General features: G+C 43.2%; 1 protein-coding gene across 1 annotated transcript in view; it reads left to right on the top strand.

Annotated features, from left to right (window-relative positions):
- The first annotated feature begins 735 nt into the window (after positions 1–735).
- The window catches only part of LOC107528710 (testis expressed protein 56), a 28,462-nt gene continuing 9,871 nt past the window's right edge, over positions 736–19,326 (top strand). Inside the window, exons 1-4 of the mRNA XM_087820730.1 lie at positions 736–755; positions 1,050–1,134; positions 1,358–1,574; positions 10,404–10,602. Of these exons, the coding sequence (XP_087676856.1) occupies positions 736–755; positions 1,050–1,134; positions 1,358–1,574; positions 10,404–10,602 (521 nt within the window). The remainder of the gene's footprint in view (positions 756–1,049; positions 1,135–1,357; positions 1,575–10,403; positions 10,603–19,326) is intronic.

Here is a 19,326-nt window from a genome sequence, read left to right as displayed (position 1 = left end):
GTACCACATGATCTCATTTATATGTGGAATCTAATGAACAAAATAAACTGAAGAAAAAATAGACCCAGAGACATGGAAGCATGCAACAGACTGAGGGAAGGGTGAGGGTGTGGCAAAAGAAATTAACCAAAGAACTTATATTCATATATGCATAACCTATGGACCCAGACAACAGTGCCATGAAAGCCTGGAACGGGGGCAGGAGTGGGCGGAGGAGGTCAGTGGGGGAAGAAGGGGGGCACTGTAATACTTTCAACAATAAAGATAGATTCTAAAAAAGAAAGTATCTTTTATTTATTTTTTAAAGTTTTACTTTTTAAGTTTGCAAGTTGAATATTAAGTGAAATTGTTTGTCTCCTACTCTGATGCTATAACACTAATGCTATGATATAATCATGATGTTTTTATAGTCTTGACCAAAGGTCTTTCAGTTTGGTGAGAAGCTGGCCATCATCACCAGCTTTTGTCCTAGCTCCCTTGGCTCCATGGCTGTCCCTGCCTCTCACCATCCTGCAGTGTCCTTACCCGTCCAGTTCACAGAGCAGGGCAATTGCGGTGACCTGGGCTCAGCTGATGAAGCGTGCGGAGATTAAGGGGTAGCTATAGTAAACCTTATTATTTGTATTTTTGCCCCAAATCTGGGAGTTCTTGGCAGCCACTGTATTGCTTCGGGCTGCTATTAAGTGTGGTGATTTAAGACTTAGTACTTCTCCTGTCCTCTGTTTTTGGTTCACAATGAAGAATGGCTTCTATCGGTAAAGCTAGAACTGAGCGTTTTTTTGTTTGTTTACTTTGTTTCCTCAGTGTTAATTTGGTTAAGAGAAAAGAAGCAATTTGGTGGCTTACCTGTGTTAATTGGGACATTTCCTTGGTTTTGGATGATGAAGCTCTTTCCTCAGTTCTGCTCAAGAACTGTGCTGATGTAGCCACTCTCCCTCAGGGCCGTGCGGCCTTAATTACGGACAACAGGGCGCACAGCCTCTACTAAGTGCCAGGTGGGAAAATAACACTGGGTGTGTTCTACACACCGTTTTCCTCTTTCCTTTTAGGAAAGCCTCTGTTTTCCTCAGATACTGTCCATGTCCAGACAGAAAACTGGAGTTCCTGTCTGAAATCCCTGTGAGACTTGTCAAGGTATTTTTGACAGGCTGAGTTCCTCGGGTTTGAAGATGCAGGATGAGCGCTCGGAGTTCCAGGCCAGGATCTGGGCCATTGTGACTCTTGGAATGCTAAGCAGTTAGAGATGAGAAAACAGACTCCGTGATACCTTCTTGGAGATGGCGAAAAGCTTGGAGAAACAACAATCGCAAGGGGCTTCACTCTTCAAATTCTCTATTTGTTCTTCTCTGTAACTCAGTGTGTCATCATGGGAACAGCCCCCCAAAATCAAATTGTACGGAAACTTCCACTTCTTGACAAATTAAAGACACCTAAACACAATGACCATCTTGAAGTCCTGCATCACACCTTTGAGACTCTATCTAGCCTCCATACGCTGCTTCCAAATCATTTGATGGAGCTACTTTATTCCTACAAGAGTGAGCAGGACAAACAAAAATGTATGTGGACAGAGGGTGAGTGTGAACTCTTTTTAGTAAGTTTTTAGTATCTTGGTACCAGCTGCCGCCTCTTTCAGCCACAAGTAAGACCTTGTTCTTTACACTGCAGGTGTACTCAGTCCTTGCGACCCCGAGCTCCATGCTGATCATGCTATAGGGCCCCCCGTTCTCAGAGCGCACTGTAGAATTAACCATGCGCCAACTTCACCGTCACGCCTGCACATTCCTTTTAAGAATCAAGATAGGTCTGTCGCTGTTCTCTATGAAAAGCATACCTGTGGAAAGATGGAAGGGAATTAAGCGGGAGATACCACTAAATTTACAATTTCAGCTTTAGATTTGACTTGAAGATTCATGACTTCAAGCTTTGAAGTTTATTCCTGGGCTCTATTTCCTACTATTCCTTTCTCCTATTGCCAGGATTGTATCACCCCAGAGAAAAGCTGGATATTTCCCCTGAGGGTCAGAAGCAACTTTCACTTGTTGCAGTTTGGAGTGGCTCACCGCTCCCGAAATTCCATCAGGATGGATAACTGGACTGATTTGCAGAACAGTTCATGCTTAATTGAAGGACAAATGTAGATGGTAGCCACCTGTGCCCATGAACCTAGAAAGCTAAATAGCAGCTGTCACAGTGATTAAGACACAAATCCTAGGTAACAAAGTAGGAACTGGGGTAATGATTTTCAAACATTATGGCAAATTTGACCATTTGTATTCTGACTGATCCCTAATCCCTGAATCCACAGTATTGTGAATCAATCCCACTATCAGATTACACTAAAGATTACATAAAAATCATCAAGAGAAATATAAGCAACCAAGTAGACTAGATAAGTGTTAACAGACAGGCAACTCACAAATGAAATACAAATCATCAATAAGCATGAAGATATTCAAACACTCTATCAGGTAATCAGGAAAGTAAAAGATTAATCAAGGACATGTTCTCAGGCCACCATCCTGATCAAATTGAAAAGATTCATAATGATACACATGTGGGGAAATAAATACTTTCACAGTCGATGGCATGTTAATTGGGTCAGTCTTTTTCAAAGATAATTCAGAAGTCCTTCTCAAAATTAAAAGGTAGGGTATTGGCTTATTGAATGAGCTCAACATCCAAACTCTATACCCTTGTCCAGTTTCCAGCCTCTCTGCTCCCCACTGCTCAGGCCTGACTTAGACTCAGAAACTGGGAGTGGGCCTGGCAGTGTAGGGGGTTCCTTTTTCTTACTCTGCTCCCTCCCTCACTGGCTTCTGTTAAGTTGCCAGGGAAGAGGGTGGGAGGAACTGTAAAGCTTTTTCTTGATTGGAGAAACATCAGGTTGTCACTCGTGCTCTCTGGGCTTTCGAAGTCTGAGCTTTTCTTCCCTGGTATTTGTGCAGGTTCTTTGGCGGGTTCCCCTTGCTGGAGGCCTCTCACCTGACGGCCTTCTGCTGGCATATCTCCTCTTCCCCCCACCCCCCATCTTGGGTATGGTACACTTCTGTTCTATTTCAACTGACATGGCCTCGCCCTTTGGACAAAGCCCTCTTGAAGTGCTATTCAAGACGGCTCAAAACCAACTATTTTCCAGGGGGAGTTCACACATAGCTCATAGAAATGTGCACCCCTGTCCTCTGTGTCTTTACCAGTTGGTAAGAGTACACTGGCTCCCAACACTGACCTTTTTTCTCCTTGGCCACAAGCAACTGTGGTCCCGGCCATTTACCAAGAGACTTTTTCCAAGTGTTAGAGGTTGAGTTGTGTCCCCAAAGGATATGTTGAAGTCCTAACGCCCAGCTCTCCAGAATGTTGACCTTATTTGGAAATAGGGTTTTTGTAGAGGTGCAGATGTAATTAGGATGAGGTCATACTGGAATAGGGGGATTCATCCAATATGACTGGTCCTTATAACAGAGACACACAGGGAGAAGATGGCCATGGGACAGCAGAAGCAGAGATTGGAGTGATGTGTCTGTCAGTAGGGTAGCACTAAGGACAGCCAGCAAACCCTAGAAACTAGGGAGAGGCAAGGACAAATTCTCTCCCAGAGGTTTTAGAGGGAACACAGGCCCGATGACACCAGCTTAGCTTTGGACTTCTAGCCTCCAGAACTTTGAGACAATACATTTGTTGTTTAAAGCCACCTAGTTGGTGGTTCTATGCTGTGGCAGCCCTAGAAACTAATAAATTAGGTGTCACAGGACATAGCTTAGTACCTTCATTTGCCAGGGGGAGGGGAGATGCTACAGTACACAGCACTACAGTAACTCTGCCTAAAGAAATCTTCACATGCCTTAAAGAAGGTTTAGCCTTTTCTTATATTGTAAATAGGTGGGTGTTGGCACCTACTGGATTTTTCTTAGAACAAAATAGAGACAACAGAAAAATTCACATTTTAACATATCCTTATATATGCATGTCCTTCAACTTAGCAATACCACTTCTTTTTTAAAAAATTTATCTTTATTGTTGAAAGTATTACAGGTGCCCCATTTCTCCCCCTTGATCCTCTCCCCTCTCCTTCCTCCCCCCTCCCCAGGCCTTCACCCCATTATTGTCTGTGTCCATGGGTTATGCATATAAGTTCTTTGGTTAATCTCTTCCTACCTCCCCACCGCGCTTCCCTCTTCCTTCTGAGATACAACAGTTTGTTGCATGCTTCAGTGTTTCTGGGTCTAATTTGTTTGTCAGATTATTTTGTTCATTAGCTTCTTCTTAAAGAAGACCCTTTAATACTGGTTTGGTGGTGATGAACTCCTTTAGCTTTTTCTTATCTGTGAAGCTCTTTATCTGACCTTCAATTCTAAATGATTGCTTTGCTGGGTAGAGCAATCTTGGTTGTAGGTTCTTGCTTTTCATCACTTTGACTATTTCTTGCCACTCCCTTCTGGCCTGCAAAGTTTCAGTTTGAAACCAGCTGACAGTCGTATGGGTGCTCCCTTGTAGGTAACTAACTGCTTTTCTCTTGCTGCTTTTAAGATTCTCTCTGTCTTTAACCTTTGGCATTTTCATTATGATGTGTCTTGCTGTGGGCCTCTTTGGGTTCCTCTTGTTTGGGACCCTCTGTGCTTCCTGCATTTGTAAGTTTATTTCTTCTCCAGGTAGGGGAAGTCTCCTGTCATTTTTTTCAAATAGGTTTTCAATTTCTTGCTCTGTTTCTTCTACTTTTGGCATCTCCATAAGGTGAATGTTGGGCCTCTTGAGTTTGTCCCAGAGACTCCTTACACTGTCTTCGTATTTCTGGGTGGTTCTTTTTGCTCTTCTGGTTGGCTGTTTTTTTCTTCCTCATAATCCAACTTGCTGATTTGATTCTCAGCATCCTCTACTCTACTGTTGATTCACTGTAAATTATTCTTCATTTCAGTTAGTGTAGCCTTCATTTCTGACTGGTTCTTTTTTATGTTGTTGATGATCTCACTAGTACCCTTAAAAGTCTTACTAAGATCCTTTAGCATCTTTATAACCATTGTTTTGAATTCTGTCTAGTAGCTTGCTTGGTTCCATTTTATTTAGTTCATTTTCTGGAGATTTCTTCTGTTCTTTCCGTTGTGACATGTTTCTTTGCTTTCATATTTTTGCTGCTTCCTGTTATTTGTTTCTATGTATTAGGTAGAGCTGCTATGTCTCCTGGAATTGGTAGAGTGGCTTTGTGTAGTAGGTGTCCTATAGGGCCCACTGGCTTAGTCTCCCCAGTCACCTGAGCTGGGCCTTCTAGGTGCTCCCTTGTGTGGGCTGTGTGCACTGTCCTATTGTAGTTGAGCCTTGGTTGCTGTTGGCATCACTGGGAGGAATTGATCCCCAGGCCAATTGGCTGTGAGGACCAGCTGCAGCTACAGCTGAAGAGATGCTGTGCTGGAGATACCCCTGTGGAGCAGGATTTACTTCAGTGAGGCTTTGGTATTCACCAAGTGCACCCCTTGACTGTGTCACTCGTGGATGTGGGAGGGTTGTAATCCAGCGTGGTTGAAGCTGACCACTAGGTGCACTGTCTCTGGGGCTTCCCTAGAGAAGCAAAGTTAGTCTCTGCCCCTGCCCTGCCCAGGGCCACCCAGCATGAGCTACACAGCGGTCTGTAGTTGGCTGTTACTTGTGTTGGACTTGGAGGTGTCTAGGAGAGGCCAAGCTATGAACCAATGCAGGCTGCTGCTAGTGCCTGGCCTGGGACCACTTATGGAGAGGTATGGGACACTCTGAGGACAGCTGCTGCTTGTTTGAGAGATTTTAAGCCTGAGGCAAGCCACTGGAAATGGCTTGCATAGAAAAGCCACTGGAAAGGGCTTGGATGAGCTTGCAAGTAGGGAGGGGCGGGGTCTCAGGAATTCACCAGGGCAGGGAGAAAACTGTGAGCCAAGTTGATGGAGATTCAGAAAAGTTACCTCCCAGCTCTGTGGGGGGAGGGCTCATCAAAGGAGCAATGGCCTCTGCCAGCTCTTCTGTCCGGGAGAAAGCTGCCCTTCCAGCTCTTTTCCTGGATTCCAGGCAAGTTAGTTTCTCCGCAAATGTCCCAGGTTCTTTTCCAGCTGCTGCCCAGCGCTGGAGCTCAGAGGGAGTGAGTCCGAGTAAATCCATGCACAGGCCCTTTAAAGGGAACAACCTGGGAGTCCAGCAGCCTCCATGTCACTCAGCCAGAATCCCTGCTGGTTGTTACAGTCTGAAGCAATGGGACTTCTCTTCCCGGCACTGGAACCCTGGGCTGGGGGGCCTGATGTGGGCTGGGACCTCTTGCTCCTCCGGGAAACCTTCACGGCCAAGATATCCCTCCCGGGTTTAAATCTCTGCACCTGGGTCCTGGTTTCCAGTTTCCCTGATTCTGCCCAATTCTGCCCCGCGTCTCTCCCCCTCCTAGCTGTCCAATGTGCTTCGTCAGCTCCCTGGTTGTAGGGCTTCTGTTCAGCTAGATGTCAGGAGGTTCTGAATGATGGTTGTTCTGTATTTTAGCTGTAACTTTGATGTGGTTCTGGGAGGTGGCAGGTACCGCATTTACCTACCCTGCCGTCTTGTCCTCTCTCCCAGCAATTCCACTTCCAGTTAGTGTCCTAGAGAAATACGCCTCTGCACACAGACGCAGGAGCAGGGTGTGTGCTAAAGCACTATTTATAATGGGGAAAACTGAAGCAGCAATGTCACCCAATAGCAGGCGAGTAAATACACTGATACATCCATGCTGTGGAATCTATGAGAAAGAAAGTTAACTTCAAAATGTCTACAAACAGCCCTGGCCAAGTGGCTCGGTTGGTTGGACTGTCGTCCTGTCCCCCCCCCCCAATGGTGGCAGGTTCAATTCCCGGTCAGGACACAAAAGAGATGCAACCAATTGATGTTTCCCTCTCACATAGATCTTTCTCTTTCTCTCTCTCAAATCAATAAAAGAAATACATCCTCAGGGGAGGGTAAAAGAAAAACACAAAAAAATATTTTAAAAAATCTACAAAACACGCTGTAGAGTTTTAATAAGTTGCATAATAGGAAACAAGGATTCCATTCATGCCAAAAGAAGACCATATATTTGTACATACAAATATGTGTGTAAAGGCATAGAAAAGAGTTCTGAAGAAACACACCAAATTCAGGCTGGCGGCTTTTTCTGGAGAAAGATAGAGATTGGAGGAAGGAGGGCTTTCCCCTTGACTGTGCATGTCTTTAAGTTGTTTGATCTTATTTACTTCAGTGGAAACCTCTCCATGTGTCTTTGCAATAAAATGTAGTTTTAAAATTGAAAATGCAGGGAGGTTGAGACAGTGACTTAGCTTTTGGTCCCTTAGGCTCCCAGGGTAGACACTGACATTGTTACACCTTTAGCAACCGGCCCTGTTCCTACCACGTGAAACCGCCGCCCGCTGCCGCTCGGGGGCCTTTGTTTCCGAGGTGCTGGCTGCAGTCGCCCTCTGCTGTGCTTGGGAGGCATCTACAGAAGCGCACGATGTAGCAGAGGGGACGCATCATGGGGGAGAAATGTTTCCTGAGTCTCCAGTCTGTGCCCAGAAGGAGCTGTGCCTAAGGAGGAATCCAGTCACTGAGGGGACATTAGCCTCTGAGGCCCTGAATTCTTCACGAAAAAGCTGCTTCATTTCCAAAATGTCACTTCCAAATGCATGCTGATTGCCTTGAAGGTGCGTCCTGAAGAGATGACCCTATTTCTCACTTTCATCCATTAGGTTATGAATTCATTAATGGATACCAGTGCCTCACTGTCACTGTGTCCAAATCCTTTCTTCTGCTGGAAATTTCATCTGACCTTGAAAATCGGTTTTATCCCTCCCCTGTCACTTGCCTCTTCATCTGCAGAGAAGCTTTGCCTGTATTAGCCTATATTTGTTACCCAGGGCCAACACAAAAAGAAAGGAAAAAATAACTAAAGATTTATTGCTAAAAGCCCAGGTTTTTAAATATAAATAAATATAAATTATTTATTTATTTATTTATTTATTTATTTATTTATTTATTTATTTATTTATTTTTAATCCTTACTTGAGGATATTTTTCACATTGCTTTTCAGAGAGTGGGAGGGGGAGAGAGAGAGAAACATTAATGTGAGAGAGACACATCAATTGGTTGCCTCCCACAGGTGGCCCTACCAGTGTGGGGAACCTGCAACCGAGGTATGTGCCCTTGACCAGGAATCGAACCCTCGACCCCTCATTCCATGGGCTGATTTTCTAACCACTGAGTCAAACTGGCCAGGGCTATATTTTATTTTTTAAAATTTAAATTTTATTTATTTGTTATTAAAAAAAATATCTTTATTGATTTCAGAGAGAGGAAGGGAGAGGGAGAGAGAGAGAGAAGCATCAATGATGAGAGAGTCATTGATCGGCTGCCTCCTGCACACCCCTGACTAAGGATCGAGCCCGCAACCCGGGCATGTGCCCTGACCAGGAATCGAACCATGACCTCCTGGATCCTAGGTTGATGCTCAACTGCTGAGCCACGCCTGGCCGGGCCAGAGCTATATTTTAAATAATAGTGAGGTTGAGTCATAAGAACAACATAAAACTGAGAAATAAGGATCCATTACACTGTATGGATTTAGATACACTGCTGTCCAGAGTGGTTCCCACCGAGTGAGTGGGATTGGAGAGGAAACCAATGGGGCGACTTTAGAAGCAGTGTGTACTGGCAGTCCACCAAATCCATGACTTCTGTTCACACACTGAAGACAATTAGGGGGTGCAAAAGTAGCAGATCACCTTAAAACCCAAAGTTTTAAGTTAGCTGTTTTTACTGTCTCTGGTAAATACACACACATACGCACAAATACACACATGCCCACTTGCAAGGGCTTGTGTACTGGTTTATACCTTATCTATGATGATTTCTGTCATGATTACTAATTCATCCATCCATTTGTTCAGCCATCCATCTGTCAACCAATTGTATTCCACACATTAAGATAAGAAATTTAAAAAACCACATTCAAGTAGCTTACAGTTCAATATCTCCAAAATTTCATCTATGAATTGGTAATCAATTAAATATGCAAAGTGAGTTCAGAGTTTTTATCTAATTTTGGTGCATGTGCAGTACTAAGAGAGTACTAAATGGAGAATATGAGAACTTGTACATGTTACTCTCTTTCTAATTTACTTCTAGCTGCTTACAAAAAAGAATTTGAGGCAGTATACAGTATTAAAATATGTCTATACAACAAGCCAATAAAAAAAATTAATTTGAAGCAAAAACAATTTTTTTAACTGGATGTCACCAAATACCTGAATTTGGTTAACTAATTAGTTGAATATTAAATTTAGCTATGAAATCCTGACAACTAAAGCAAACCATCTGCTCTCCCTATTGTTCGAGTGTGCCTGTGAGAGCTCGTGGGTGCCCAGCTGAGTGACCACTGAGCTAATAAACTGCTAAGGGCAGTATGTGGAAGCTGTCTGGGCCAGGCCTCGGCCACGGGGCAGGAGCTTCAGATTCCAGTCCTGTCCTTGACTCACTTGGAGTGATTTTTGACCCTCTAAGGATCAAGTCATCCATCAAGTCAATATATTACTTAGTCGGATTACCAAGTTATGCCCTTTGAGCCAGTTCTTGGTTCTTTGGGCTCTCTGCCAATTGCCCTGCCTGGGAGGGATCATCAGTGGTCCAGTTCTGATCTAATTCCTATGCAGGGTTACCTTGAAACTCTCCAAGGCTCAGCTTCTGCTCCTGTATCAAGTTTATGACAGCTCTTGTATTTTCTAATACATCAAATGAATTGCTGAGCTACTCATAGTAGAGCTTGCAAACTGGCTTTTATTCTCAAATTGTTAGTAGTTAGCAAAGAGTTAAGAAGCTTACACTCCAATATAAGTCAACTATGTCTCTCAACACACTGTGCAATTCAGCTGACTCTTTTCTCCCCTCCCTGCCTCCCTCCCTCCCTGCCTCCCTGCCTCCCTCCCTGCCTCCCTCCCTGCCTCCCTCCCTGCCTCCCTCCCTGCCTCCCTCCCTGCCTCCCTCCCTCCCTCCCTCCCTCCCTCCCTTCCTTCCTTCCTTCCTTCCTTCCTTCCTTCCTTCCTTCCTTCCTTCCTTCCTTCCTTCCTTCCTTCCTTCCTTCCTTCCTTCCTTCCTTGCCATTTTGCTAAGGGAAGACGAGTACTGAATTACATTCTGGCAAAGCGTTGTTTCACTGTAGATGGACAATTTGGTTAGGGGCCAATTGAGGTCAATGTGAAGCAGTGGATGTTGTGTAAATGCAGAATGTTATTAACAATTCTAAAAATAGAAATAATTGTGCAGTAACTTGCCATTAGTTTGACACAATTATTAACTGGCATAAATATTCTTTTTCAAATTAATGTCATGTTACTCTTGCTATGCAAAAATGGAGAGGAACACTGAATTGCAGTAATGCTCATCCTATTACTAGGTGAGAATTCTGAACATTCTGGCTTAGAAAGGATCTTAGCAAGACATCAGTTTCCAAAAGAGATTAATCTGACTCCAAAGCCAAGCCATATGCCCCTGTGGAAAAGAAAAGCCATCAACAATGCAAGTCATGGGTGGAAAAAATGCTACTTGTTGAACAAAAACATACAGGACCCTCCAATGTCAACGATAGTTGTCAGGTAGGTGTCTAATTTTTGTCATATGCAGATACATTTAGAGATATATAGGTTATAACAAACTCTCTTTACATCTTAGCTAAAAAATGACTTACTGTGGTCCTGGAGACATATAGTGAGAATAAAAATAAGCATTGCTATGTATAAAATCGCATGAACCCCATTTTCAAACAGCCCAAGCATCTGGATGAGCCCTCGTTGAAAAACAACTCACGGAGGTAGGGACAGGTGTGTGGGTCCCCTATGGATCACTGCATCCTTGGTTATTGAGGAGAGATCTAGCAGGCCTGGAGTGGGATTCTTGGAGAGGGATCGGACCCCTGAACTGTGGGGCTTTTATGCTCTATGAGTCAGGAAGCGCAGGCCCATCCCTAGCATGACCAGGGGCCTAGGATACAATATTATGAAGGGTCGACCTTCGCTTTATCCCTAGTCTGCCACATTATACACTGACAGAAATGGGGGGCTGTTGCAGGGTCTTAAAAAGAGGGCGACACAATCTGACTTGGCTCCTCCCTGGCCTCTAGGAGAACAAGGGTAGAAGCAGGAGAGGGACGGTGGGCTTTGGACCAGGTGGTAACAGTGGGGATATGGAATAGTTGGATCCCAACAATCAAAGCTAAACTTTGGTTCCTTGGCAAATTACCTTTGTTGGTGCACTTCCTTCTATGATTATGCCAGCCAGATGGGGTTTCTACATTTCTTGCTTTAGTATTGCTGCACAGTACGTAGTCAATGATTCCTGCATTTTGACATACTAAATATTCAAAAAAATGTTGTTGCCCGACAGGAGAAATGTAGTTTGCTATAAAGACAAAGTCTTCTCTGCTTTGAAGGTAAGAGACACACAGAGAGAGAATTCCAGCTCATTAATTTGCTTGTACTGGGAGCTCCCATTGAGATCATTGCCCTAATAAAATAATTTCCTTGCCTGCTTCCCCCCCCCCCCCCCAGTATCCTCAGTGGCATAACCTAACAATTTAATTAAAAAATTCATATTCAAAGAAGGCAAATACATGTTATAAAATATGAGTTAGAACCATGACATCTTCTTCTTGAGCAGTGTGACACATTGAATTTTTGTCCAAATTAAGGGTAGAAGTTAAGTGATGATCCTGATTACTTAAGATTATTTGACCATATTTTGGAGGCCTATAAAAAAGAAGAAATGGTTAAGGCTTCACAACCATGGGAGGTTGATACAACTCTATTTCAGGCCATAATATCTTCACATGAATATATCTTACTTTATATCCTAGTTTGGCTTCCGAAAATACTGTTAGATTATTAAACATAGGATATGACACATTTATTCATATTTCCATTTACAAACATTTGTTTGTTTTCCTTAAAAACTGGGATTGATAAAAGCTGGCATCCTTGACTTGTTCTTAGTTTCAGGTTTTTGAGGATTACCTTTATATATTTGAAGAAATTCACTACTGCTGCTAGTTTGCTTCCTTTTTTATCATGAATGGAAATTAAATTTTTTCAAATGCTTTCTCTGTATCCACTGAGTTTATCATATTTATCTTTTCTATTGATATGGTGAATTGTACTGTTTTTTAAAAATATTTTCATCATGGTAAAATGTACATAACATATAAGTTCCCATTTTACCCATTTTTAAGTGCGTAGTTCTGTGGCATTGAGTACATTCACAGTGTTGTGTAACCATCACCACCACCCATCTCCAGAGCCTTTTCATCTCTAAAACTGAAAGTCCACCCATTATACAGGAGCTCCCCATTCCCTCATTCACCAGCACTTGGCAGCCACTATTCTACTTCCTATCTCTATAAATTTGCCTGTTCTAGGTACCTCAAATAAGTGAAATAATATAATATTTGTTCTTTTGTGTCTGCCTATTTCACTTAGCATACTGTCTTCAAGGTTTATCCATGTTGTAGCATGTACACTTAAAAAAAAAAATCTTTATTGATTTCAGAGAGAGGAAAGGAGAGGGAGGGAGAGAGAGAGAAACATCAATGATGAGAGTCATTGATCAGCTGCCTCCTGCAGGCCCCCCATTGGGGATCGAGCCCACAACCCGGGCATGTGCCCTGGCCGGGAATTGAACCCCGATCGCCTGGACCCTAGGTCGGTGCTCAACAGCTGAGCCACGCCCGGCTGGGCACATGTACACTTTTTAAGACTGAATAATATCCCATTGCATGTGTATACCTCATTTTGTTTTACCCATCTGTCTGTGGACATTTGGTTTGCTTCCATTTTTTGGTAATTGTAAATAATGTTGATATGAACATGGGTGTACAAATATCTGTTTGAGTGTTTATTATTTTAAAAACTGATTTTAGAGAGAGGAAGGGAGAGAGAAACACCGATATGAGTGAGAAATATCGATTGGTTGCTTCCCATACATGCCCCGACAGGGGATCGAACCCACAACCTGGGTATGGGCCCTCATTGGGGATCAAACTCACCACCTTTTGGTGTACAGGACGACATTCCAGCCAACTGGGCCACACAGGCCAGGGCCAAGCATTTACTTTCAATTCTTTTGGGTATATATCCAGAAGTGGAATTGCTGGATCATACGGTAATTCTGTGTTTAACCCCTTTGAGTAACTGCCATGCTGTTATTCACAGTGGCTGCACAGTTTGTCTTGCCACCAGCAATACACAAGGGTTCCAATTTTTCAGTTTCTTAACAGCGCATGCTACTTTCTGGGTTTTTAAATTTTTTCTTTATTCAGCATAAATTCATGTGTTTTTTTTGGTTTTTGATAGTAGTATCCTAATGGGTTTGAAATAGTATCTAATTACAGCAGCCCGCGGACAGGCCAGAAAGCTGTACACAAGTTCCACTCTGTCCTTCTGTCCCAGCGGACAGAGCTTCAAATTAGGCCAATTCTTTCCACCCACACCACGCAGGGAGAGGGTGGGCCAACGGACAATAAAAATGCCACCAATTTCCTATTATTTTAATGTGATTTTTTTTCTTGATTGGACAGTTACTTGTTGCTGTAGATGTTTGACTGGGGTCTGTCATTGTTTATTTCATGTTTCTAGGAGGAAATGAGGGCCTGAAACTTCCTTATTTTCCATCTCGCTGATGTTAGTCTGTTTACTTATGTTTTCTCAATACTTTCTTCTCTCTGTCCTTCATATTGTTTAATTTCTACAGATTCATCTTCTAGGTTCATTGACTCCTTCCTTTTTGTCATCATGTCTGCTAGTGTGTCCCTCCAGAGAATTTAAAAAAAATTTCAGATTTCCAGTTCTAATTGTTTTAATTTCCTTCGTTTTGTAGTTTGTATTTCTCCGCTGAGAGTTCATATAGTATTAATCACTTCAAGTGTGCTTTTCTTTTAAAATTAAATTTATTGAGGTAACATTAATAACAAATTTCAGGTGTACAACATTATAATTCAATATGTGTGCTCACTATAAAAAGACTAGTTTCCTTCTGTTTCCTATATTTGACCCTGTTTATGCAGTTCACACTCCCACCACCCGTGTCCCTCTGGTGATCACCATTCTGTAGTCAGCATCTGTGAGGTTTTTTTGTTTGTTTAATTTTACTGTTTTGTTTTATATTCCATATATGAATAAAATGCCATTTTTGTTCTTTTCTATCTTATTTCACTTAGCATAACACCCTCAAGGTCTAGCCGTGTTGTCACAAATGGCAATATTTCATCTTTTTTTATGGCTTAGTAGTACAGTAGTACCTCGGTTTTCGAACATCTCCATTGACGAACACGTCTGCTTACAAATGCCGCAGACCTGGAGGGAAATGCTTGGGTTTCGAACACGCCTCGGAAGTCGAACATGCCACACGGCTTCCGCTGAGGGCAAGATCCTGAGGCCCAGCTGTCGGCTGTGGATCCCTCAGTTTTTGAACGTTTCAGAACTCCAACGGTCTTTTGGAACGAATTACATTCGAAAACCGAAGTACCCCTGTAGTCCATTATACATAGGGGTGGGCAAAGTAGTTTTACAGTAGTTTGTATGGATAATAATATGATAATTAATAAATAATAATACCAGAATAAACTCTGTGTTTTCTGTAGACCTTTAAACCTTCTTTTGCCAACCCCTGTATATATCATATCTTTTTTATTCATTCATCCTTCTATGGACACTTAGGTTATTGCCATTTTTTGCTATTGTAATTAATGCTGCAATGTACATAGGGGTACATACATCTTTATGAATTAGGGTTCCCATAGCTCCAGGTAAATACTCAAAAGAGGAATTCTGGATAATATGGTAGTTCTATTCTTTTGTTTTTTTTTTCTTACCTGAGGATATATTTTTATTGATTTTGGGGGGAGGGGGGAGAGAAACATAGATGTGAGAGAGAAACATCAATTGGTTGCCACCTGTATGGGCCCTGACTGGGGATCAAACCTGTAACCTTTTTGTTGTATGGGACAATGCTCCAACCAACTGAGCCACCTGACCAGGACGTTAGTTCCACTCTTAATTTTTAAGGGAACCTCCATACTGTTTCCATAGTGACTGTACAATTTACATTCCCCAAAACAGTGTATGAGCATTCCCTTTCTCCACATCTTCTCCAACACTTCTTCTTTCTTTTTTTTTAAATCTCTTTTAAAAAATTTATCTTTAAAATTTATCTTTATTGTTGAAAGTATTACATACAGATACCCCCTTTCCCCCCCATTGATCCCCTCCACCCTGCATCCGCCCCCACCCCCCAGACTTCACCACACTATTGTCTGTGTCCATGGGTTATGCATATATGCATATAAGTTCTTTGATTAATCTCTCCCTACCCACTCTCCCACCCTCACCTTCCCACTGACATTCATCAGTCTGTTTCATGCTTCTGTGTCTCTGGATCTATTTTGTTCCTCAGTCTACTTTGTTTATTAGATTCCACGTATGAGTGAGAACATGTAAAACTGAATCAGGAGGAATCAGAAAACCTGAATAGACCAATAACAACTGATGAAATTATAGCAGCAATAAAAAATCTCCCAGCAAACAAAAGCCCTGGTGTAGGTGGTTTCACAGGGGAGCTTTCTAATTCTTTAAGTTGTAGGGTTAGGTAGTTTATTAAAAAATTTTTCTTGCTTTTTGAGGTAGGCCTGTAGTGCTATGAACTTCCCTCTTAGGGCTGCTTTTGCTGCGTCCCATAAATTTAGGGTTGTGTATTCATTTTCATTTGTTTCCAGGAAGTTTTTGATTTCTTTCTTGATCTTATTGGTAACATGCTATTTAGCCTCCATGTGCTACAATGTTTTTGAGTGTTTTTACTGTAGTTGATTTCTCATTTCATGCCATTGTGATCTGAGATGCTTGATACGATTTCAGTCTTCTTGAACGTGTAGAGACTCGTTTTGTGTCCTCTTGTGTGGCCTATTTTTGAGAATGACCCATTTGCAGTTGAGAGGAATGTATATTCTGCAGCTTTGGGGTGAAATGTTCTGTAAATGTCAATTAAATCCACCTGATCTAGTGTGCCATTTAGAGTCACTGTTTCTGTGTTGACTTTTGTGGAGGTGTTAAAGTCCACGACCATGACTATATTGCTGTTGATCTCTCCCTTAAAGTCCTTAAGGTTATTGTTGATAGGTCCTTATTTATTGCCATTTTGATTCTTTATGCCCATGTTTCTCTCCCTATTTCTTCTTATTATTACAGCAGTCCCTTTAACATTTCCTGCAATGTTGGTTTGGTGGTGATAAACTCATTTAGTCTTTGTTTGTTTGTTTGGGAAGGTCTTTGTTTCACCATTTATTTTGAATGATAGCCTTGCTGGATATAGTAGTCTTGGTTTCAGATCTTTGTTTTGCATTACCTTAAATACTTCATGCCATTCCCTTCTCGCCTGTAGAGTTTCTGATGAGAAATCAGCTGACAGCCTTATGGGAATTCCTTTGTACGTAACAGACTGCTTTTCTCTTGCTGCCTTTTAAGATTTTCTCTTTGTCTTGAATTCTTGGCATTTTAATTGTGATGTGTCTGGCAATGGGCCTCTTTGAGTTCTTCCTGCTTGGGACTCTCTGTGCCTCCTGAACTTGTGTGACTTTTTCCTTGACCAGGTTAGGGAAGTTTTCTGCCATTATTTCTTCAAACAAATTCTCTCTCCCTTGCTTATTCTTTTCCCCTTCTGGCACTCCTCTAATGCAACTATTGCTATGTTTCATGTTGTCCCACAGCTCCCTTAAACTGTCCTCCTGCTTTTTAATTGTTTTTTCTTTTTGGTTCTCTGATTGAGTGATTTTTTCTCTCCCATCTTCTAATTCACTGATCTGATCCTCAGCTTCCTCTAATCTGCTATTTATTCCTTCCAATGTATTCTTTATTTGTGCTATGCCATTCTTCATTTCTGACTAGTTCTTTTCATGCTGTTGAACATCCTTACAATCAGTATTCTGAACTCTGTATCTGATAGATTGCTTATCTCCATTACATTTAGCTTTTTTTCTGGAGACTTCTCTTGTTCTTTTGTTTGGGGATTGTTTTTTTTGTTTCCCCATTTTGGCTGGCTATTTGGGTTGTTTCTATGTATTGAGTGGATCTGCTAGGACTCTCAGTCTTTTTGGAAGGTCTCTGGTGCAGGCCAATGTCAGACACTGTTTGTGACTAGCCTGAGTACCCTGTTTGGAGCTACCAATAACTCATGGCATGTGGTTCCCTCTGCTGGGCTGGCTTGTTGTTCCCTATGCTGGGGCTGGGTTTGTTTGGACAGGACCAAGATGCACACCAAAGTCTGCTTTTCCAAGGCCCAGGTCCAGAAGCAGATCAGGCAAAGACTCAAAGCTCCCAGAGGTTTGCCTCTGCCTGCAGGGTGATTGATCTTAATCTCTTAATGAGCCTCAGGCTGTAGGCCACAGCAAGGTGTAAACTCCACAGGGTGGGGTGAGAGGTTTTCCAGCAGGGTGGGGCAATTGCTTGCCCCCCAGGAAAAGCTGCCTGGCAGGCAAAGTCTGCCTGAGAAAGATGTCTTCTGCAGTATGGGGGAATGACTCAGCACAGGAACCCAGCCAGCCAGCCTCTGAGCTCTGTCTCCAAAGCCTGAAATCTTAGATTCTTCTCACACAGCTCTAGTCCACTCTGGCCTCCCTCTGCCAGAGCCCAAGGTGAGTGGCTGCACATGAAACTTTGTGTATTGGCTCTTTAAGAGGGTGCCTGCATTTCCAGCCATCTCTCCCTGGCAGACAGAAACCCTGCCGCTTTTCACAGCCAGATGTTATGTGGGCACCTTTCTCAGTTCTGGTGCTCTTGGCTGGGAAGCCCTGCCTGGGGTTTAGGCCCCAGAGTCCTCAGTGGGAACCCCCACAGCTGAAATATCCCTCTGGACCTTCAGCTGCTGCCTGTGGGAGCCCAGCCAGCCCTCTGGCGCCTCTGCACTTACTCACAGTCTCTATGTGGGCTCCATTTTTCCTCCTTGGTGATGAGGGTGCTCTGCAGCTAGTCTTCAGTTGCAGTTGATTATTCAGGTGATTGTTCTCTATTTTAGTTGTAGTTGCAGTTTGGTCCTGGGAGAGTGTCAGTGTAGCTTCCACTCAATGAACTGCCATCTTGGAATCTCTTTTTCTTCTAATGCAACACTTCCTATTTCTTATCTTTTTGATTATAGCCATTCTAACAGGTATGAGGTGATATCTTATTGTGGTTTTAATTTGCATTTCCCTAATAATTAGTTATGTTGGACATCTTTTCATATGCCTGTTGGCCATCTGTATGTGTTCTTTGGAAAACTGTCTATTCAGATTCTCTGCCCATTTTTTTATGGTATAAATATTTTATTATAAAACAATTTTTGAGTTGTCCAAAATTGGCAAATCTAGAGATCACTGTTAGAAGCAATACAGGGCACTAGTGAGAAACGCCCATGGGGGACTGGTGTTGAAAATAAGCTAATAGTAAAAAGATATGAAGCACATCAGGAAATCCATCTCTATAAGAGAGAGTAAGCAAAGATAGAAGTGAGAGAACTTCCAGTGGAGAGACTAAGAAAAAAAGAGTAGTTTCCAAAGGACTTCAAAGTAAGTATGTAAAAAATGTTCAGGAGACAAGAAGATGGTGGCATAGGTAACCTTGGTGCCCGCTGCCTCCCACAATCACATCAAAATTACAACTAAAATACAGAACTGCCCTCACTCAGAGCCTCCTGAGATCCGGCTGAACAGAAGCCCCACAACCAGGGAACTGAGGGAGCATCGAGACGGTAGGAGGGGCGGGGACACGGGCGGATCGGGGCTGAATTGGAGACGTGGCCGCGGGCCACACCCGGTACCACAGTTGAAACCTGGGAGGGAATCTCAGCGGAGGACGTTTCCCAGAGGAGAGAGGGGTCCCAGCCCCACAGAGGCCCCCAGCTCAGGGCTCCAGGGCCAAGAAGAGAAGCCTCCACAACTTTGGGCTGTGAAAACCAGCGGGGACTGTGGCTGAGGGTCGGGGAGGCCGCGGGAGCCCCAGCAGCTCCTCTTAAAGGGCCCGCGCACGGACTCAGACACGCTCCCTCTGAGCCCAGCGCCGGGCAGCAGCCTGAAGGGACCTGGGACACTCGGGGAGGAACTAACCTGCCTGGAATCCAGGCAAGGGGTGGAGGGGCGACTTCCTCCCAGGCAGAAGGGCTGGTGGAGGCCATTACTCCTTTGGCGAGTCCTCCCAGCACACAGCCGGCAGGCAGGCACCATATTTGAATCTCAGCACCCGACTCACACCTTTGGCCCCGCCCCTCCCCACCTGCAGCTCATCCAGGCCATGCAAGTGGCCTCTCGA

The sequence above is a fragment of the Miniopterus natalensis genome, chromosome 9 (assembly GCF_054644295.1).
Source record: "Miniopterus natalensis isolate mMinNat1 chromosome 9, mMinNat1.hap1, whole genome shotgun sequence".
Lineage (NCBI taxonomy): Eukaryota > Metazoa > Chordata > Mammalia > Chiroptera > Miniopteridae > Miniopterus > Miniopterus natalensis.
The sequence above is the reverse complement of the archived record's forward strand: the minus strand, read 5'-3'. Positions and strand labels throughout refer to the sequence as shown.